The following is a 21,592-nucleotide window of genomic DNA, read 5'->3' on the forward strand; positions in this document are numbered from 1 at the left end:
CTACCGATTTTACGGTCGAACTTTATAACGTAATACTCGATTAAACGAACTAAAATTAAATCTAATTAAAAAAGAGATGTTTTTAAAGTATATAATTAATATAGATACTCGAGGGATATCTCTTAATTTAATTAGTGTAATAAATATAACTACTTTGCTTACCGGGTCGCGCGGCGGCGACCTCGTCGGTAAGCACTAGGCTAGACGCTTTATCGACCGTAACCCGGATTTAAATATTAAACTAAATCGTCGATATAATTATTAAAAAGTTTTTTACGAAAATTTTAAAGTTATTTTTACTTAATTTATACTAATCGCGAATATAAAGATTAAATACGGCGTCCTCGATAAAAACTTTTAAAATTTCGACGAGACCGGTTTTATAATAAGTATAATCGGGTTAATACTCGTCGTAATACGCGCCGATCGGCGTAAAAAAAACTAAGTCGGTATAGTTTAATAATCGGGAATAAGTAACGGCTATTAAATGTATTAATTCGTAAGGCTACTATATCCCGCCGTTCTTAATCGTTTAAAACTAATATTACCTCGCGAACTAATCCCGCGAAACCGACTTACCGGGCGACTAAATAATTAAATCGACCGCGAATAATTAAACTAATAACGAAACAGGCTTAGATTAAATTAAACACTTTAATAAATATATTAAAGCGTTAAAAAAGGTCGTTATCGCTTTTTAATTATCGATAGTTATAAGAGCTATATTTCGGCCGAATTTAAAGTATACTATTAAAATAACGATATTATTACATTTAATATACCTCTTTATTTATCGCACCTATTTTAACTACTCGATATAGTATTTTATTCGCTTTTAAAGCGTATTTATTCGAAAAAAATCGAGCTATTTACTAAAGCCTCGATAAATTATATTACGAAGCTCGAGTTTTTTTATCGCTTTTAAAGCCGCGTATTTCGCTGTTTTTACGAAAAATAATATTAAATCCAGATTTAACGTTTTTAATTTAATCCTTTATAATTTAAATAAAATAATTAATAAGCTAAATATGCGTCTTCGTACGCTTACACTTACTCCGTTACGTCCGGGAATTTTTAATAACTACGACCTTAAAACGCCGTTTAACTTTTAATAAACAACGAAACACTCTTTTTTATTAAAAGTAAAGTTTTTACTCATTAAGGAAACTTTTCGACGTTAATTTATAAAGCTATAAACTAAATAACGAAAGGTATAAACCGAATAGTTTATAAAATAATTATTATGCGTAAATAGGTCCGTACCTTTTAAAATACTAATCTAGCCCTTTTTAAGCGCCGGAAAACTAAAAAATCGCGAGTTTAGCTTAAGGGAGCCCTTATTATTAAAAAATCTTAAAAGCTACAGGATGAAAAAGTAAAGGGAAGCGTCTAGCGACTAATAAAGGCGATAATAAGGGTTTATCGAAAAGGCGCGCGACGGGCGCTAGGCGCTGTGGCATTTGCGGCGAAACTGGCCATAATGCGCGAACATGTGAAAAGGAGGTAAAATTAAGTAGCGATTCGAATAGCGAGTAATTTTAATTAATTTAATACGTTATAGTTAAATTAATTTAATACGTTATAGTTAAATTAATTTATATAAAAGTGTTAAAATATAGAAAAGTAATGCGCTCGATAATATAATGCGCTCGGTAGTAAACTACGTTATACTTTTTAAATTAATTAAATTATTTATTATTTTAATTAAGTTTAATTAAATAAAAGCTTTACGTTTTAAAGGTATATTAAAAAATAATTATAATTAAAATATATAATAAGAATTTTAAATTAATATTAACGCGTTTTTAAGTAATATAAGCTTATAATAATAATAGTATTATTAATAAAATATAATATTTTAACACGGTTATCCTTTAATTATTATATTTTACTACGTTTTTAATAGTATTTTAAAAGTACCGAGATTATCGGTAAATACGAGCTTTAAGCTATCGTACAAATCAAGTGTCGATTTGTATAATACGCTAAAAAGGCTGGATTTCAAACTTACAGCATTTAAGGGGATAAGGCATGTATCCGGCAGATGTCAAAAACCAGGCATTAGGTGTTGGACTCAGCCGTGGATGAAAAGTGCCGCTTACCACTCACTACCCGACAGTCATGTTATTTCGGAGTTGGAAATCCAGTGTGTCAGCTTCAAGCGTTGGAAGCAGGAGGCCGAGTTGGAAAGCCGCAAGCCAGCCTATCGCAAGGAAAGGCTGAAACGTAAAATCCATTAGCGAGCCAATGGACTTGGTCGGACGAAAATCACGGGTATCAGGGTATTAACTCCAGACGTTACATTGTAAGTCCGCAACAACGCTCATGTCTGGCAGTGGTGGTATCCGATCTTGGCAGATTTGCCTCGGGACTTTCTGGCGGACTGGTGTATTGATGTATGTACGTATGTATACTTCGTCGTCTGCAGTCGGCCTCGTTGTGTACACTTACTTATTCACTCACTCACTCACCCACTCACTTGAAAGTTCGATTAGACGGCGTACACAGGAATTGGAAAGGCGACTGACCCCTCACGCCCTCTGTTGGTCGAGCCCCTTAAATTTTCCCTCCCACTGAAGTAATTAAAAGACAAGTAGTCTTCGCAAGTATTATCTTTCCCCCACATTCAACGCGGCGAAAGACGCCTCCTGGCCTCTAGATGATGGCGGTGCCATCATGATTGATAATAACAACCTGACCCTTTTTCACGCGCACTACACTGGCATCAGGCTCAAACCTTATGTACAAGATAAAACCCCCATTTGAAGAAATTCCCCGTTCAATGACAATGACAGGCGCTGCTGGCACTTCCTCCATTTTCACCGCTATACGACAATTCGTAAGAGGCACGTCGACCCTCTGACCGCTACAATTTCCCAAGTGATCCAACATTTGCAGACGTGGCTCGCATACATGGCGGCTGAGCTCATCTACAAATGCGTGTGTATTTATAGCCTGCCTGCGGATGGGAACAAGTCCAGGCATGGAATCAGCATCCTTCGCCCCATTCAAAATAACCCATCAGCCCAGCTGCAAGCCGGCGTCGAACACACTTGCAATGTTGGTGATGGGAGACTGCAAAGCACATACATTACTACGTACATACATCTCCAGACCGTTGCGCGGAATGTGGGCCTCTGATCTGTGCTGATGTGCTGTGCTTGTGCTGTGCTGCGCTGAGCAGACACATACACATACGTGCAGCCACTAGATGGCCCCTACCACAAGTTCTAACATAGGCCCTGCATCTGAACCCTACGATCGGCGCTGCAACCAGCCAGATATGGCCTCGCTGCTGTTTCTCGGTGGCTTCGTCGCGTGCGCTATGCCAAATTAAAGGGTCCGCTACTTGTCAGTTGGGTGACAGGACGGTCGGCAGGTAGTATTAGTATACAGTGATGCCAGGAATGATGAATGCGCTGATTCGGGGGGAGGCTTAGGCTTGTCTGTGTGGCGCCCCTTATCTGGCACCTCGCGCTCCCCTGAGTTTACTTTCTGTGCCTGGTGCCTGGACAAGACAGGAGTGGGCGCATCCGCGAAAAAGAACAGGGGCCCCCTACTGTTTCATCTAGACAGTCCCACTCCTCTGCCGAACATCGAAACAACTCCTATTTTATCATCTCGACCTTGTCAACCTTATTGGTACAGACACCTGCACAGTGTACGGGTATTAGTATGCGCTCGTGGGTGTGGCTCAGCACGCCCCAGTCCCGTTCGTTCGTCCTTTTCTCTTCAGAGGTACACGACCTACCTATCCTCGAGTACCTAGGTAAGTGAAGAGCTTCTTCTCATGACGCAGACCGAGCGAGGCGCATTCCGACTGCTGCTGCCGTCATTAGCATCCAATTTACCAACCAATTTGAGAGAATCTTGTAGACCCGCAGCGACCTGCATATGCACATTCTTGGTTCATACATTATGCTGTCGTAACAAGAGCTACAGTGGAGATGCCATCTTACTTCCAATTACCAAGACGCCGTCCATGTTGGATGGACGAGTGTCACTATATGCCAAGACGAATCGCGGTTGTAAATCTGCCGAGAGGTGAAGAAGACCAGCCCTGCCCGGCATCAGCCATTTGCTTGCGCCACAGCAAACTGTCATTCGAGTAACTGAATCAGTCGTATGAGACCTGTCTTCCGGCACCTCGGAAATTCATCTTGCCTCTTCGAAATGAGCTCGACGGCGTTAGGGGCTACGAGCTACACTACTCGTGCATATGGTCGTACATTCAGCTCAGCTACATAGTAGTTGCCATCTCATGCTTGTCATGTACCTGATAGTTAGGTCCAAGGTGCCTGGGTCCAAGGTGCAATTCGAAACATCTTACCGACGAATCCTGCTTCCCCGGGAGCAAGGTATGCCTGCCATCCGGGCACAGCACTGGGATATTCCCCAAACCGATTGCAGTAGTATTCTAGTATTGACTTGTCACTCCTAACTTCAGTCCTCCTGTCAGTACTCCTGCCAGTCCTCCTGCAACACGCGCACACCCAGGTCGATGATCTGAGGATCCCAGGGATACGGGAACGTCACACACCACGGAGACTCCGGAACAGAGAAAACATGACTGGGAACCAAAACCCATCAACAAGGCTTGCCGGTCCCTGCCTTGTGCCAGGAGAGGTTGTATGTACATGTAGTCTATGCCTACAACTAGAATTTGGCATTTTATTTATTGTACAACAGGAGACGGAGAAACGGGCAGGTGCGTGGTGGCAGCAGTTTGAGCGATCCGATTGATACGTCGGACATTTTCAGTCTTAATCTCGACAGCATCCGGGGCTGGCTGCCCCCTAACAGCCCGCATCTCCACCTACGAAAACGGTCGTCGGAGCTCCACCCCTCTCGTCATCCAGCCTGTCGATCATGCATCTCACTTTCCAGGTCGCCAAGACCTCTTAGGGAAGGAGGTATGGGTCTATATATCAACGTCCCGTCCCTTCGTTTATACATCAAATGACTTTTTTTCCTTGTGTGTATGCGACCCCCAAACTCGGAATGTTCGCTCGATTGGGATCCCATGACGCTGTAGACAACTGGTCTTTTTTTCTTCTTCTCTTTTTTTTTTACCATTGATTGAGTTTGGAGACGGCCGAGGCCTGTGATGGCTGTTGCCTTGCCAGCATCCTCTTGTTGTTTCCTTTTGCTTCTGATTACCTGATCAACGCCCTTTGGCGTATTTGTTCTGCGAAACGTTGCGCCTGCATAAGTATGCATACCTACACAGTGCAGCTGCACCCTGGTTTTGGGTACAGGATTGTTATGGGAAATGAGAAAAGTCTATGTTGCACGGCAAAACAAATGTATCGAAGATGCCGTGTCACAAGTAGGTATACTGTATACTGTATATAACAGTTGGAACGTAGGTGCATATGCGCGCCGCGCTACAGCTTATTGCGAAAACGTGCGACATACATGTGGTAGCCAAGAGTCGTACCAGGCCGGCAGGCGTGAGATTTGTTCGAGAAGCGCCAATGTGCAATTGCGTTTAATATAACTCGCCCGGTTTTGACTGGGAGCTGGATGCTGCGTTACCTACTGCTAACTGCACGACCATACAGGCAGCTAATTGCCTGTACCAACATCGGCCAGTGCTGGATGCCGCCATGACTTGAAGTGAAGTAGGCAGGGGTCAGCCGTAGTTCTCTGTCGATGCCATTTCCCGATCCTCCTTTCTTGTCATATCCCTCCAATATTTCGACGGCTCCGTCAGCTCACACAAGACGCCATACTCTTTTTGCAAACATATTATTGTTCAATGGTATGAATGCTCTTCGAAAGTACTGTGATGTCTGTGTGTGGTTTTGGCCAATGTTGAGCTTTCTCCGATAGAGAAAATCAGGGGTGCTCGCTCGATACCATGATTTATTGTGAATGCATATGACAACTGGCCATCGCAAGACGCCCCTCCAGATATACAGACACGGTTTCGTAGCCACCCGTTCGCAGATAGCTGTCCAGTTTTCACGAGTGTGGCAGCAACACCGGTGGTTGCCCATCTTGTCCAGGACAAGCTGGCATAAGTGGTTGAGCATGTCATGCTAGGAAATGCCCCGATCACGAGTTTGGATCTATTCATTCGAGAAACATCAAGGCATTGATGCTGAAAACGGGTCCCACGAGAGCGGTAGCAGCAGTCTTTGGGGGTAGGTATTTACCTTTAGCCACAAAAGTCGTCTGCCTACGTGTTTTTAGAACCCTGGCTTACACCTGCTGTTGCATGGCTGGGAAACTGATCCAATCAACATGATGCTTCTTCATCAGATCGTTCTGTCTAGATATAGCAACTAACGACAGGCGCAAATGGCCCAACGTAAGCACTGCCATGTTGCGTACGTGCCTCGCTCTCTCACGGGCGGCCCGGGAAACAACATTGAGTGCTGGCTTGATCACGACATAGCGAGGAGGCGAGTTGTCGACTGTTGACTCAGGCTTATACCATTACAAGAACATGCCTAAGTTATGCTCATACACGTGGCCATGGTGGATATGTGGACAAGCCTCGGGGCTGACGAGGCATCTAGGATGAAGAGAGCCAAGGGAGGATCATCGTCTGACTAGATGATACGGATATCCCCGTACTGCAGTTCTATTGATAAAGCTGCCAGCTCGATTTTCCCTTCCTATAAGCACCTTCAATGGTCCACAAAGGACATCAAAAGTACCAACCACCAGAAACTGGGGAGGTGGAACAGCCCTGTCGAAGTCACAGTTGGCCATCGCTGCTTGAGTCGGCGCCGAGCTCTTCCTCTTCTTCTCACTCCTTCCCAACAGGAAATAGCACGCGCTGACCAGCTTGGCTCCCACGTCAGATATGGCAAGGCGGACATGGCAAGACATGCATGTGTCTGTTTTCGTTTGCTACATGTACCTGGTTATAGTTCCAGTACAGGCCTCCACGCGGAGAAAGGGGGTTGTCGTACGCTACAGAATTCACAGTACGTTATGCTAGACCAGGGAGGGAATCCAAGCGAAGGCAGTTACTCGCTCAGCGTGCTCCTGCCTCCTCAGCAAAAGTCTCGCAAATAAATGTTATACTCTGCAAAGAACGACCTGAAACCTAGAGTCCTCGACATTTAATCGACGCAAAAGGCGCTTCTATATTATTTCCTAGTGGGCAACAAGGGGCATAACATCTACTTGTGGATAGCTAGTGCCCGGCGCCAGCACCACCACGTCGTCCCATCCCATTGTAACAGGGCTGTCCCTGACCATAGTAGAGTGATAATCTGGGATGGCATAGCGAATAAGGGGGAAAACAATGCAGGTTCATGACTCTCGCACAAGATGAGAAGCTGGACTCCGAGGCCGGGGGGTTACGAGTTGGCGCCCACGACCCCCGCGATTGGCACCGCGAGTCTTCTCCCCAGGAGGCCGGCCATACGGGCTTCGTCAGCTGTGCCCGTGGTCTAGTGCGCACAATAGGTTACTTGGACGTATGTAGTTGGGCCAGTTGGTCTAAAAAGGGCCGAACTCCGCTTTGTAGGCTATGGGGATATGGGGAACGAGTTGGAGCGACTATCTCTCCGTAACGAGAACGCTTATGTACTGTTGACCCTTGGCTCGATTATAGCTGCCGCATTTGGGTTGGATATACGATATTGCGTGTGTTGCGAATATCACTATTTCAACTGGATGTACGGAGAAAAGTCGATCCACGCATCTAATTGAGCCCGGCTGCCAGGCTGCCTAGGCTGCCCAGAGAACAAGGGTCGCGAGTCACGATAGTTTGATAAAAAGAGAGGGTACTTTCAAGCTACGCGACGATCCCCACGGATATTCAGCGAGATGAGGTCATTGCAAACATATTCCCTTTATTATCTCGTATGGCGTCAGCGAGAAAGACACCCACAACCCCCAACCTAGCTTGGTGGAGCAAGCTGGAGAAGACTGAGTATAGTGAAGTAGTACGTATGTATGCTGCTGTGGAAAACCAAAAGCCAGAGAAACGCCGAGGTGGTCTCCGCCTTTCATAGGGAGGATCCATACCTCCCAGCCTATCTAGTAACAAAAACAAATGGATATTTCCCAACTCCGTCGCGGAAAATGCATATCAGTTGACTTATTGATGGATGTGGTCGTTCGTTGAGCGTTGATTGGCGCCAAGAGATGGGGATACCGTGGGAAAGCAGGGAAGCGATGGAGAGTCTCCATCGAACCCAGTAGTGCCGTCGATAAGCTTTCCCGCCTGCATATTCCAACTTTGCTTCACATACGTGAGCGCCATTGGGTATGGAAGCTGGTCTGCAGGGGGAGAAGACGCCATGATTGTCGATATATGCTCATCACCCAACTTGGCGGTTTGGGCTTCCGAAATCATGCCAAGACTGGGCTCATCCAGGGTTCCCCGAGTAGGTAATTGACAATAGAGTTACGCTGCCCCATCACCCTGTTAAGGTTTGGTAGATCTGGACGAAAGCAGCTCTAATGTTGGGACGAAGTAGTGCTGCTTGCCGAGGACATAGACATATCCGAGTCGGCGCGGTTGATGCCGGGAGTTTTATCAGCAGCACTGCGAGCCTTCTCACTGTGAAAGGGTTAGCCAAAGCCACCGCAAAGGGAAATCCAGGCGCTCGCCAAGGGAGGGCATACAGAGCTTGTCGGTTGGAGTGCAACGTGCACTTCCACTTGCCACCCTTGGTGTTCAAGGTAAAAGAGAGGGGCTTGGTGTCAATGACAGACTTGATGTCGTGGTTAGGCATTTTGAAGGTGGTGTCTGGTGGTTCTGGAAAAGGGCGTTGTTGGTTCAAGGTCTGTAAGAGTTTCCGAGGTGCGGACAAGTAGACGTAGTTTATGTATATATATATAGACTGAAGCGGTTGGAGCGATGACAGTGGTATCGAGAGGATAATGTAGAAAACGAACAAAGAGAGCCGAAGGGGAAGGACAGGAGTCTGAATTTATACGTCTGAACAGAGTGGAAGGCGCTTGCACGGCTTTCTCAGTTCGAATTAAGAGGTAGGGAGGACTGGAGATAGGCCCAGTCATTACCGAGTGGCACTTACACTCTCCGGCTGGAGCCCCAACCAGAAACCGCGAGAAGCCCTTATCTCGGTGCAGCATTACTCACCCTGTACAAGTTGGATTGTATTGTACATAAGTTGGATTGAGCGATTTAAAAGCGCCCATCCAATATATTGGGGGTGGAGTACGTACAGTACATATCGCGCCGTAACATGTGTTCGTTCGTTCCGGCGTGCGAGGCTGGTCGGACGGCCTGCAAGAGGGAATTGCTAGTAGGACCGATACTTTCGCCGTTCTGGGAATAGTTACGCCAGCTCGGCCGCCCGGCTTCTTATTCGATGTAGACCCTTCACACCCACCCTGCGCTGCCTGCGCATACTCGCGAGTCCAAGAAAGCTGCAGCAGTCGCATGCTACGTGCAGGATGAATGTTAATGTGTAGGTATGGCCTGCGTTATCCAGTCTGGTCTACGGGACTCCTCCAGCCCTCCGCTCCTCGGGGAGGGTTGACTCTCGCGTGATCTCTGCAATTGCTGTGCGTGCGTCAACTGGCAACTTCCATTGTAGTGGATGCTTTTGCTTGTCCAAACCCCGACTACAAAAGGCAGGCGGCAGGGCTTCTAGAAAGACCATTAACCTTAGTCAGTAGGTAATGTCATGAATACCGTCGGGAATAACAGCCGGGGGCTTCAAGTCCGCCCACCAAGTGCCACGGCCTCGGAACACCGATCGCGAACCCCATCGAATCGTCACAGAAAACCGAAAACCAGTACCCTAGCTAACAAACCCACTTCCGCGGCACACACACACACTTGGAAGTATCTACACGAGATACATGCATGCTTCCTGCCTGTAGAGGTTTATGCACGCAGGAACTGCGCTATTAGTCGAATTTATGGTGGGTGACATTGGTATTTCCTAGGAGGGAACCATACGTTCGTTGCCTGCCACACTTATCTATTGTGGGATTCCCGAGCGAGCAGCTTCGAATACCTAGCATGTATGCAATGCAATGTAAGGCTCTCTGCGTCTGTTTGATGCCAAGCCTGCTTGGAGATGCTACCAACGCTTCCCAAAGCTTCCAGAATGTTTCTTCATTTTCCGTACATCAGTAGTCGGGATGATTGGAGATGGTTTCCGATCCAAGCAAGCCCTGGTGTCGATCTCTAGTCAAAGCGGCGTGGCAAACATGCAGCGCTCATCTTGGCATGGATTTCCAACATGAGCAAGTACCTACTTCCGGCTGCATCTTTGCAGTTGAGATGCAGCGAGGTAAGGACCAGGAGCATGTAGTAGTACCGAACAATTTCGCTCTTCGGATGACTCGAAAAGGCGAAGCCGACAATTCTCCCGCTCCTTTTCCATCAACCCACATGTAGTCGTAAGCACACCGAGCGACCGTCGACTGTGCCGACTCCCACGCCACCACCCAACACTGCACACCATGCCATGCCTGACGTTACACCCACTAGGCACTTGGAGGCTTGGAGGGGACTCAATCAAAAGCTTGTCTGCATTAACCTTTTCTGATTACTTTGCCTGCCTAGCCTCCTGGGATGCAGGCGAGAAAGTGGTTGTTGTCTGGCCATTATCAACTGGATGCCTCTCAACCACCCATCCCATCCCAGTTGCCCGCTGCCGAATTTCAGAGCTACATCGACCATCTCCTTCTTGCCTTAAGTCGGAGGAACACCGTTACCCCTCCCTTTCATGATGGCTGAGACACGCTCACGGACTGGTGCATCGGCATATGTATGCCTTACTGTGCATATGTAGGTAGTCCACGTTGGATTCCGTTGATATTACTGTAATGCTGTACCGTGGAGGTATACTACTGTAAGCGCTTGGCGCATGCGCCGTATCAAGACCTGCCGCCTCGACTTCCTCACCCTCACTGATTGGTTTGCATCGTCGTGATCGTCGTCGGTCTTTGCTTGCTCACAGCGTTCCATGTGTCCATGCAGTATGCAGCGGCGGGAGCAGGCAGTTTCAGCCGCGTGCCCAATTGCCCCTTCCGACAACCGAGAGCCGCGTAGAACATCGCGTAAGGAGGCGTCGTGGTTTCTTCACCGCCTTCAAAGTGATGTGAGGAGGATAGTCAAATATGCCACCTTTACCACCTATTTTTGATGCATTCCTACTGCCTTATGTCTTATGGCCCGGCATGCTTTAGAGCCCTTAGAAGCAAAGCAAACTTGATTTGGGAACGACCCCCCATGTAACGCTGCATGCAGATGAATTCCTTTTGTACATTCGCATCTGCAGCTAGAGACGCAACCCCCAGACTGACATGCCGTCCCCCACACGGGGGCCTTGTGGAAGGACTCATGTACCGCATTTCCCCAATATCCTGAAAAAAAAAGAAACAACCCTGGCCGATGCATCCCCTCACTGGGAGACTCTACGCTACCTACATCCTATATACCTGCATGTAGGTATATTCTGGGATATTCAACATACATGTATATATATATATATATATATATGGAACCGGGAGGTTGACCTGAGAAGCAAGCGATATCCGAGCATATTCAGCACCGCGAAGTGGAAAATCTGAGGGTTTCCCGGAATTGCAGGTTGACATACATGTAGGCTCCAGGTAGCTCGTCCCATCATTGCACGTGAGCTGCCGTCTCGGCTCCGCTAACTCGTAACTGCATGCCAACCTTGGGCGCATACTCCAGATGTTGCGACATGTACATGGCTTATGATAAACGCAACTCGAAACGGCCGCATACAATAGAAGGAGAAGCCAGGCCCCCATAATACGGGCCAGTCACGCTTCTTAAGAGTTGTGTCTTACACACCAGTAATGCAGCACAAAGGCATATCCGTACTGCATCAAGAGGAATCACCGAGCAGTAGTATCACGACATGTGCCTTCATGCAGATATTGTGTTTCAAGAATTCATTTCTATTCAATCAATCATGCCAATTCGTCCCATCTGTTGTACAGTCTACTGTGTAAAACTACTGCCCCCTGCGCTCCCAGTGTGATGCATTATAGGGGAGGAAAGTAGAGAAGGAAAGTGGATGATCGCCGAGAGATGGTGGTATCTACAGTCGAGAAATGATGGCCTGGGCATAGTCGGTGGTGCTGGCCTTGCCGCCCAGATCGCCCGTCAACGCCTTGCCTTCCGCCAGGGTATCAAAAGCAGCACGCTCGATCCTGTCCGCGTACTCGTTCAGGCCCATGTGTCGCAGCATCATCATGGAGCTGAGAAGCAGAGCCGTGGGGTTGGCCTTTCCTTGACCAGCAATATCCGGAGCCGAACCGTGGACAGCCTCGAAGATGGAGCACTGGTCACCGATGTTGCCGGAGGGCGTAAGACCGAGACCACCAATCAGGCCAGCGCACATGTCGGACAGAATGTCACCGTAAAGGTTGGGCATGACCAGGACCTTGTCGTTGTAGGGGAGAGGGTCGGTGACCATCTTCAGGCAAGTGTTGTCGAGCAGCTCAGCATCGAATTCGATGTGGGGAAGTCCTTGGCGACGTCCTTAGCGACGTTCAGGAACAGACCGTCGGACATCTTCATGATGGTGGCCTTGTGGACGACGCGGACCTTCTTGCGACCGATCTCGGTAGCGTGCTGGAAGGCGAATCGCAGAACACGCTCGCTAGCCTCGCGGGTGATGAGCTTGATGCTCTGGACGACGCCATCAACCACAACGTGCTCAATCCCGGAGTATTCACCCTCGGTGTTCTCACGGATGAGAACAGTGTCGACGCCGTCATAAGGGGTCTTGTAGCCGGCAACAGATCGGCAAGGTCGCAGGTTGGCGAAGAGGTTGAATGTACGGCGCAGGGTAAGGTTGAGGGAGACGTGGCCCTTGCCAATAGGAGTCTGGTGATTCGGGACTAGTTAGTGGTTGTGTCGCCCTTCGCTCCTTAAAGATGCGGAAGAGGAATACTCACGGCGAGGGGACCCTTGAGGGCAACCTTGTTCCGCTCGATGCTCTCAATCGTCGCCGGGGGATGGAAGTCTTGCCATCGACAAGCATGGGTGTGACGTCAACGGGCTCCCAAGAGACAGGTGCCTGTATGTCTCTTTAGTTAAAAATCCTGGCATATCACAGACCACTGGCAATAACAAACCTTGGCAGCAGCGAAGATGTCCTTCACAGCCTGAGAGATCTCAGGACCAATACCATCGCCCTCAATGATCGAGACCGGGAAGTTTCCCTACGTGGATAACCAGTTAGATGTGTGCCCTATAACGTCGCATGGTTCACGGTCATGGTTTGGATTCGTGGTGATTTTTCGATTGCCCGGGTGGCATGGCAAGTAGGCCGAGTGCCTTTATATTGCGCAATCCGGTCGCGAGGGTTTGGATGCAAGAAAACATACACTGGCGTCCTTTTGTCCGGTGAACTTGGCCACCTTGTCCGAGTAGAATCGTCGGTTCTGCCATTGAAAGAGATGTTAGCTGCCAATGGCGCAAATAGCCCAAACCAGTCGACATGTTGGTCTCACCTGGAAAGATAGAGTTGCAGCGGCGCGAGGAGCTGCGCGGACGCATTGGCGTCGCATGGGCGCCGAGACGCTTCGAATGGCCAGCATTGTGAATAATTGTCTGAGAGGAGCGGGTATAAAAGATGTCGAAAGGCTCCTGCAAACTGCGTGAATGGCGTTGAGGCTAGCAATACAAAAGATCCAGAGCTTGCTTCGAGGGATTAATAAAGGCGCCAGCCTGCCGGCTATGCTATCAGATGTAAATTTGCTCTAGCCTAGTCTGACGGGCGGCTAAAATCCGGAAAGCTTCGATACAAAAAGCTGCTCGAGCTCTGACGTGGGTTCCGGCCTGCCGAATAGTCCGTTCTAGACGGGGAAATAGAGTTAGGAATATCCATAGATAAGTAGGTAGCAACAACGCCGCCTCTAGTACCATGCTTTCTGCAAATAATTGAGAGACCTATCTATCTACATGTACCTACTCAATCATAGTTGAAGAGAAAAAGCCTCGGCCTGGATTTATTGTGATATTGCGTATTCAAATACTTTACAATGGTGCAAGAAGATAAGTCCTGAACCAACTACCGTAAATACCGTTATAAACTGTAACTATAGCACCGTTCCAAGCATCTTCTTGGGCAGATCCCCACCTTTTCCCGGCAGGAGCCTGCCTAAGGCACAATGGGGGGCCGGACCGTCGCAAACCTCAGGGAGACAGGGATACCGAGTCTCGTAGGCGACCAGTGCGACACCCATCAATGACCTCCGACTTCAAAGACAATACAACCCCCCAAAACATAGACCTCGTTTGCAACTGGTCTCATGTCGATACCCCGATGAGAAAAATGCTTGGTCTCGACGGCCATCAATTGAGCATATGATATAGCGATGGCTGCCCCCGATTTCGAGCGGAACGTGTTGGAGTTCTACGGCGTACCGACCGCATTTCCGGCAGAATGGCCTACCGACAAGGACAACAGCGACGCTTCGGACAGCGAGGCCGAGCAGAAAAAGCAGAAACACAACCGCCGCAAGTCACGATACCAAGCCCTCGAACGCGCTGTCAGTGATAGAAGAACAAGCATCGTGCCTGGCTCCGAAGTATCGTCGGGCGGTGTTGGTAGTCTGGTGCAGCGGGATGAACCTGACCCCCTGGGAGGCAGCGACAGCGTCGTGGGATCGTTGCGGCGGTTTGGCTTTCCTGTTCAAGATGACCCGCGATTACGAACCAAATTCCTGTTGTCCTCGACCAACTTTTCGCCATCGCTATTCCTTTCCCAACTACATGCGCTCGACGATACCCGAATGCTGGAGTCTGGTCTCGACAGCCTATCCCAATCTATTGACCTAAAGTCTGCGTCTCTGAAAGTCCTTGTCGAGTCCAATTTTGAGCGGTTCGTCAAGGCCAAGGCCACTATCGACAATGTCTACAAAGAGATGAAGTACAGGGGTGCCGAGCCGCCGTCACCGACACGGGCACGCGCTCACTCGAGACATGCTAGCAGGAGCAGCTTCAGAAATAGTATCGGTGGCCCTGCTTTCGGCGCGAACCCGCTGGTCTCACCCTTGTCTCCAGGTGCAGATGCCCGGAAAAAAGAATGCTTTGATAAAAGAAAGCGATTATGGCGTAATGGGTATCAAGACACCGCTGCTCGATGTTTCGGCCAAAGCGGAAGATGTATGGGGTCCTGCGCTCGGCGGACGAGAGAAGGAGGAGAACCTGAAGACGGTTCAGTACTCCATCGAACGCTTCAGGGACTATATCGAAGCCAGTTCCAACGTAGCTGACAGCATCAAGCGGCGTGATTACGAGACTCTAGTAGAAGAGTACACTCGCGCACGCCGCTTCGCAGATGACGCAAGGAGACTGGTGCAAGACTTGGGTACCACTGCGCCAAGCGAAAGCCAAGCTTATCAGATATTACTGGCCGCTCGCATGTGGTACGATGTCGACGATCAGATACAGACGTTTAAAAGGGATATCTGGAAGAAGCTCATTTCACTCAACGGCGTGTCCAAGACAGAAGTGCAAGCCGGCCGGCCCCAAGATCAACATATGGAGTTAATTAGTTTGCTCCTGGAGCTTGGCGTGGAGGACAACCCCATATGGGTATGGCTACTAAGCCGGTTTGATTACCTGAAAGGCAAGATCTCGTCTGTAGCAGATCGCGGAAAAGTCGAGATCGAGGTCCTCAGACGACGACTGGCCAATGGGCAGAAGCCAGCACCGCAAAGCGTGGCAGGGCATCTTCGGGCGCTCGGTCGGCAATCCGTCGAAAGCAAGCCAGATGGGATTGATGCTCCAGACGTCATCGAGCTGTGGGAAAAGATGCTTCAATTCCTGAACATGCTGCTATCTACTCAAGGGATTCTTGGCGAAATTTTAGAATTCTGGCAGACAGTAGACGGCTTTATCGAGGGCAAGACGCAGTCATCTCTTCCTGTTGGTTACAATGGAGAGTCCCGTGAGCATCATCGTCTATCAGACCAGGGCACGCTCGATCTCAGGAAGGGCACAGTCGAACTTGTCGACATGATACGACAGCATGTCCTCGAGTTCTTCGCCGGTGCGCCCCCTGAGGACATCTCTCTCCTTTTCTCGCCTTTGCCGCAATCACCTGGAACGCCAGTATCTGGGTCATTGACACCTACCGCGCTCCGGGATCCGAGGTTCAACTTCGACTCGAACAACTTGCCGCCACCATCACCAAGACGCGGTGAGGCTTGGGAGAAGTTTGCTTTCTGGCCGCCCAACGCCAACTCGGTCAGCGGGGTGCACTATCTCTCAAAGATGCTGGCCTTTGTTGGGTCTGGTGCATCCGAGATGGCTAGCATCACGCCAGTGACCCAGATTGATGAGAAACAGGTCGAGCATCTCAAGACCCTGGTTGGTGCGGCTCGGGAGAGGTGTGTCACCGCGATCTGTGCTGCTTGGAATAAGGATGCCGAGAACATCAAGTATGTCGAGGACTGGCAAAGGTCTCGGGAGCTGGGTGATGTAACCCGCATGCCCACAACTTTTGCTGCCTTTGAAGGGGCTTTGCTGGGTGGGATGCAAAAGATACTGTACATTTCTGAAGCCATGACCAAGCCCGACACTGCCGACATCGTTCTGCCTCCCCCGACGAAGCTACTGCAGATGGTGCGCAGTCAGTACGTGACTACACTGTACAAGGCGCTAAGTGGCATGGTGGAAAACGCCGAAAGGTCGATCAAGAAAGCCGACGACGAGTGGACGACGGATCTGGACACGCCTATTCACTCTGGAAGTGCGAGGACTTCTCTCAGTGTCGGGATGAAGGGCATCGACGCTGGAGACCGGGTAAGCTGCGCTTGCTTCTCTAACCGAAAGTGGAAGACGAACTATGTAAACTAACATGATGAAACAGAATGTCCGTATGCTTTTGACTCTCAGCAACCTACAGGCATTGCGCTCCCAAGTAGTGCCGAATTTGAACGGCCAATTCGAGAATTCGTTCTCAGTCAAGCTCACCGACGAATCCAAAACAATCAAGGATGTGCTAGGCCAAATCGATGCGCGCCTGTTCCAAACGTACACCAAACCGTCTATTGAAAACTTGCGCCGCATAATTCACTCTGGGCTTTCCGACGATCCAAGCTGGGGAAGCTCACCAAAACCAACTGAAGTAAAGCCGTATATCTACGAGGCTTTGCTATCGCTGGTTCTCGTACATACGCAGGTGTCCACTACCGCCCCTCCCTAACGGCGCAGGTTCTCTCCTACCTTTTGGAGCAGCTTTCGCGCGAACTGCTGGAAGCCTTCAAGGCACGGTCTCCACGCTACGACTTGGGGGCCCTCATGCAGGCCACGCTGGATGTCGAGTTCGTGGCGCAGACTCTTAGCCAGTACACAACGGAGCGCGCCAGCGGCCTCCAGAGCGAGATTTACAGCATGCTGGACAGCCGCACGGACGACGCGGCCCGCGCCAGGTTGCAGGGTGAGTTGCCTGGAATGCGAGATGTGCTTAAGAAGCTGCGCGACCTCAGCAAAAACTCCTTTGCTTGCTTCAAGAAACCGCGGAAGAGCCAGGTTGAGAGGACTATGACGGGTTGATGGAGCCGAGGGAAGAGCAGGAGTTATGACGGAGCCCGCCCTTTCTCACACACAGTACCTAGATATAATGAGACGAAATATATTTTGATGAACTGCAAGTTTAATAAGCGAAGTTGCAATGTGCTCTTTTCCTTGCTGAATTATCCAGTATTTGAATAAAAGGGGATGTACACCAGCTCTCGAGAATGACAGGTATTCTAGGTATACAGTGGCGTCATACTTCTCCATGTACGTCGGGAAAGATGCGCAATGGACAGTATTCCCAGTTGTAGGTAAATAACATCAGTAATTGTATCAAAGTGCTCGCTGGCTCTCAAATGCGCTCACGTGTTTAACATGATGATTACTTATGCACGCACAAGCCCTACCTAGGTACTTGTACATACATGTATGACAGGAAGACATAAACTCGAGAGGTCAATGCCCCGCGCCACGATAGTCGTCACCCCTCAATCTTAATCTTACTGTTCCAATACTTGTCTCCATGTGGCATATGGTAATCTGCATGCCGCCATTTCAATAAGGGTCAAGACTCTGTCCGTCCTCGATCTCGAGTGCTGTTGCACTGATGTAGCACTGAAACCGCAAAAGGCCCCCGATTTTGTGACGGCCTGGAAAAGCCGATCTCAGTTGCGTTAGGCTTGCGCAGAATAAGACCAGGTGGTGTACGTCACGCGGGCTTTGAGTTTCAAGGCGTCCTGGACAGGCTGGACTCCTGGAGCGCAAAGGCGCTTGCTTACTCGCCATCAGCCGTGGACGGCTCGGCAAGTAGCAGAAAGGCGACATGGCATTGGAAGGTAAACGGCAAACGCTTGTAATGAAGAGTGGAGGGGAAACTCCCGTATCATCTAAAACCCAGGCATAACCACGCAGTGAGGTAGGTACATCCGAACATTGAAGGCTCTATTTGGAAGTCTGCCTTCCCCAGGCATTTTCCTGGCTTGCCGGTACATCCATCGATTTCATTTACTTCTAACTGCAATCCTCCCACCTGTTCTCCCTCCTGCCGGTTTCAGTTCCCTCTCCTCACCAGCTCGCTTCTTCCTCGTCGGTTTGTCTCCAAGAGGCCGTGAAGTTGTGTCCCATCCCGCCGAAATGCCTGCTCCAGTGGCCATCAAAGGTACGCCCGTCTATTTCTATTTGGGGCAAATGATTGCCCCGCCCCCGACGATCCATTGCCTGTTGATCTCCTCTTTTCTCCCACAATGATTGGCAACGTCCCCTGGTGCCTCATGGTGGCACCTGAGCTCTGCTAAGGTGTCAAGCGTGTGGTGCGTTTCGACTGCTGCCTATCATATGGCCAGTTAGCACAGCACACCTGAAGCTCCAACACCCAAGTGGTGGCGAAAACGCAGAGGCGAGGCGGTTGCGTGGCTTGACATTCAGTACTTGACCACCATGCTGCCTATTCGAGCTTGATTGACTTCTTCCCTAAATCATTACTTGTTATTCCTGCCTGCTTTGCTTGGGTTCCGCATCTTTCCTCTTGACATTGGCAAGCCATAAGCCTTTGTCGTTCAAGTCGTCGCCAAGATGCCACCTATTAACCATGCTGCACTATCAGTCGGCGTCATCGCCGCGTCGGTCGTAATAGCGGCCGGCATCGCCATCTACGAATCGCCAGAATTACGACGGATGGCCGAAGATGTCCGACGGCGCATTGCGATCGCTTTACATTCTCTTGGCGACAGCATCAGCCCTCAAGACCGTGAGAACTTGTTTAATCGACCGGAGGACGCTGAAGGCTTTCTTCGCTCACGCGGTATCGATGTCCGAGAAGGTGAACTGGGTGTTGATGCAGATGACGAAACCCGTCGCCGCCAACGCGAAGAGCTAATGTATTGGAATGCGATTGCCGAAGAGAAGAGGGAGAAACAGCAGTTCAAGGAAGAGAGCCCGTCCACGCCTAAGACCAAGACCAGTTTCGATGAATTCCTGAAGCAAGACTCGAGCGGCGAACAGGGGACCTTCATTTTTAACACCGGAGCCAACGTCCGAGGCGAAGATGCTGACGGATTGAGACGCCGCGGGGACGGACCACGAAGCCTGAACTATTCCGCATACACGAACCCTTTCGCTGACGAGAACGGCATCGACGAGCACATTGCGCTTGAGAACAGCTTGGTAGACCCCGAACAGGATGAGAATGATACCGATATCTATAGTGTCTCACACGTCGCCCGCGATGAAACGCCGAGAAGCGCCACTCTTTCTGCACCACCTGAGCACATTCCCACCCTTATCGATGCTGCAACTCCTACTACACAGGAACCACAGGCCTCTCCCGCTGCCACGCTTGAGCGAGAACTGGGCCAGGACGAATACATGACTGCAGGCCCTGAGGACCGCGATGATGCGTACAGTTCTATCCAAGCCTGGGCACAGACAGCACACCCCAGTTTCTACTCCCCTCTCCCGGAATCGCCCGCTGGACCGCTCTCCGAACCCGAGCTGGTCAGCGAAGGCATCCACACACCGACAGATTCCAACTCTCTTGCTGGTTCTGGGGAGGACCTAGGGGAAGACGCGCGCTCGGTCGACTCACAGGGACAGTCACGGTACTACGACGTGGTCAGCGAGTCCGAAGGCATGGCCACTCCCAACAGTTGGTCTGAGGTCGGTAGTGTTGTTAGTGAGAACGATGGGCCCCAGCCCATCCACTCGTAGATTGCTTAGTAATATTCTTTACTGTCTGCTTCGTACGGTGTTACCTGGGGGTTTTCTGGGGCCAAGGTGTCGTAGGATTTAACGGCTTTATGGCATTTTGCAGTTGTTTTTCTGGAAATTGGGCATTCATGGCGTCCTGGAGTATTGCGACTGCAGCATGAACATAGGGATATCGTATTTTTTTCCTCCCGGGCTTCTCTTCTATACTACAATGTGACAGCAAATTTATACTATGGATAATACTGCTTATCGACACATGCATATTCGAACGTGACGATGACCCGAGAAGTCATGACTGCAACTCAAACTTGCGTGGCTTCATTCACGCCCCTCATGCCATCCTGGGGGTCAGCGACACTACTGCCTTTGGATCTCTAATGCCTTCCCATAATCTTCCCAAAGCTGTTCTACTGGCCGGCCCAGCGTTTCGGTCCAAAAGGCCTTCTCCTCATATTTTTCGACTCGCAACTTCTCGTTCAACCTCCTCACCGTCCCCTCCCCATAACGACTTTCTAAATACTCGAGGAAATATGCCGTGTGCTGGTAGCCGGCGTCCCACTTGGCCGCCCGCTCCTTCTTCCAATGCGGGGGCGCCAACCCACACTGCAGCCGCACCCAATCGGCAATGCCCTCAATCAGGCCGCCTGGGGTGGCGCCGTGGCCGTTCCACTGGAGGCAGTGGACCAGCTCGTGCGTCAACACGCCCGTGATCTCGTGGGTGCGCCGCCCGGGCGGGTTGATGCCGGCGACGTACTCGAGCGACAGATGGATCTCCTTGTGGTCGTCGTCTAGGTCGATCCCCGTCGTGTAGGCGACGCCGCCCATAGGCCGCAGGATCAGCGTCACGGACCGCGTGGGCGGCGGGTGCTGGTGCGGATGCCCCGGGGCCGTGTACAGGTGAGAGAGGACGTTCTGCACGGCGGCGCTGAAGACTTGCGGTGGGACCACGGAGGTCAGGAAGATGGCGGACCCCGGGTGCGCGAGGTCGTGCAACTGCAGGCGGAGTTTGGGGAGGTCGAAGGAGGGTTTGGAGGAGGAGGAAGAGGTGTCGGCTGGCGGCTTGGTGGAGGAGGGGGACCCGGAGGAGTCGGTCACGGACACCCCACCCGGATGAGGCACGGGCGACGGAGTAGGCTCCGCGTCGGTTGGGGGAGGAGGAGGAGCATCGTGCTGGTAAGACATGCCGGGCATGAAGACGGGCAAGGGGACAGGGGTGGTCAAGGGTGGCAAAGGCATATGCTGAATGTTTGGACGAGAAGCGAAACTCAAACCTCTATGTTATAAGCAGGTACTTTTGGTTGCTGTGTGTAATGCGGCAGGTTGTCGGTTGTCGGTGGTGATGCGGGGCTGCCTGTTGCCGCCTTCATGTGTTTATCCAGATCAGGGACCAGCCACATACTCACCTGTACTCCGGTGCCCAGATGAGGG

The 21,592-nt window shown here is 50.2% G+C and overlaps 5 protein-coding genes across 5 annotated transcripts; 2 read left to right on the forward strand and 3 right to left on the reverse strand.

Moving 5' to 3' along the window:
* Positions 1 to 8,427: 8,427 nt before the first annotated feature.
* PG997_008303 (uncharacterized protein) lies at positions 8,428 to 8,705 on the reverse strand (the record flags this gene model as incomplete). Its single annotated transcript, XM_066812618.1, has 2 exons — positions 8,428 to 8,530; positions 8,596 to 8,705. The coding sequence occupies 2 exons, from the start codon at positions 8,703 to 8,705 to the stop codon at positions 8,428 to 8,430; spliced, it is 213 nt and encodes a 70-aa protein (XP_066667960.1).
* A 3,318-nt stretch (positions 8,706 to 12,023) lies between these two features.
* On the reverse strand, positions 12,024 to 13,530 carry PG997_008304 (uncharacterized protein; the record flags this gene model as incomplete). Its single annotated transcript, XM_066812619.1, has 6 exons — positions 12,024 to 12,454; positions 12,490 to 12,814; positions 12,886 to 12,927; positions 13,066 to 13,152; positions 13,318 to 13,374; positions 13,444 to 13,530. 6 exons carry the CDS (start codon positions 13,528 to 13,530, stop codon positions 12,024 to 12,026), a joined length of 1,029 nt encoding a protein of 342 aa, XP_066667961.1.
* Positions 13,531 to 14,310: 780 nt separating this feature from the next.
* Positions 14,311 to 17,497, forward strand: PG997_008305 (exocyst complex component Sec5; the record flags this gene model as incomplete). The annotated part of the gene is made up of 4 exons (XM_066812620.1): positions 14,311 to 14,998; positions 15,036 to 16,744; positions 16,812 to 17,105; positions 17,156 to 17,497. 4 exons carry the CDS (start codon positions 14,311 to 14,313, stop codon positions 17,495 to 17,497), a joined length of 3,033 nt encoding a protein of 1,010 aa, XP_066667962.1.
* A 1,533-nt stretch (positions 17,498 to 19,030) lies between these two features.
* On the forward strand, positions 19,031 to 20,164 carry PG997_008306 (uncharacterized protein; the record flags this gene model as incomplete). The annotated part of the gene is made up of 1 exon (XM_066812621.1): positions 19,031 to 20,164. The coding sequence occupies one exon, from the start codon at positions 19,031 to 19,033 to the stop codon at positions 20,162 to 20,164; it is 1,134 nt and encodes a 377-aa protein (XP_066667963.1).
* A 357-nt stretch (positions 20,165 to 20,521) lies between these two features.
* On the reverse strand, positions 20,522 to 21,355 carry PG997_008307 (uncharacterized protein; the record flags this gene model as incomplete). The annotated part of the gene is made up of 1 exon (XM_066812622.1): positions 20,522 to 21,355. One exon carries the CDS (start codon positions 21,353 to 21,355, stop codon positions 20,522 to 20,524), a length of 834 nt encoding a protein of 277 aa, XP_066667964.1.
* Positions 21,356 to 21,592: the final 237 nt, after the last annotated feature.

This window comes from Apiospora hydei, assembly GCF_038363865.1.
Source record: "Apiospora hydei strain CBS 114990 chromosome Unknown utg000006l_segment0_segment0, whole genome shotgun sequence".
Taxonomy (NCBI): Eukaryota; Fungi; Ascomycota; class Sordariomycetes; order Amphisphaeriales; family Apiosporaceae; genus Apiospora; species Apiospora hydei.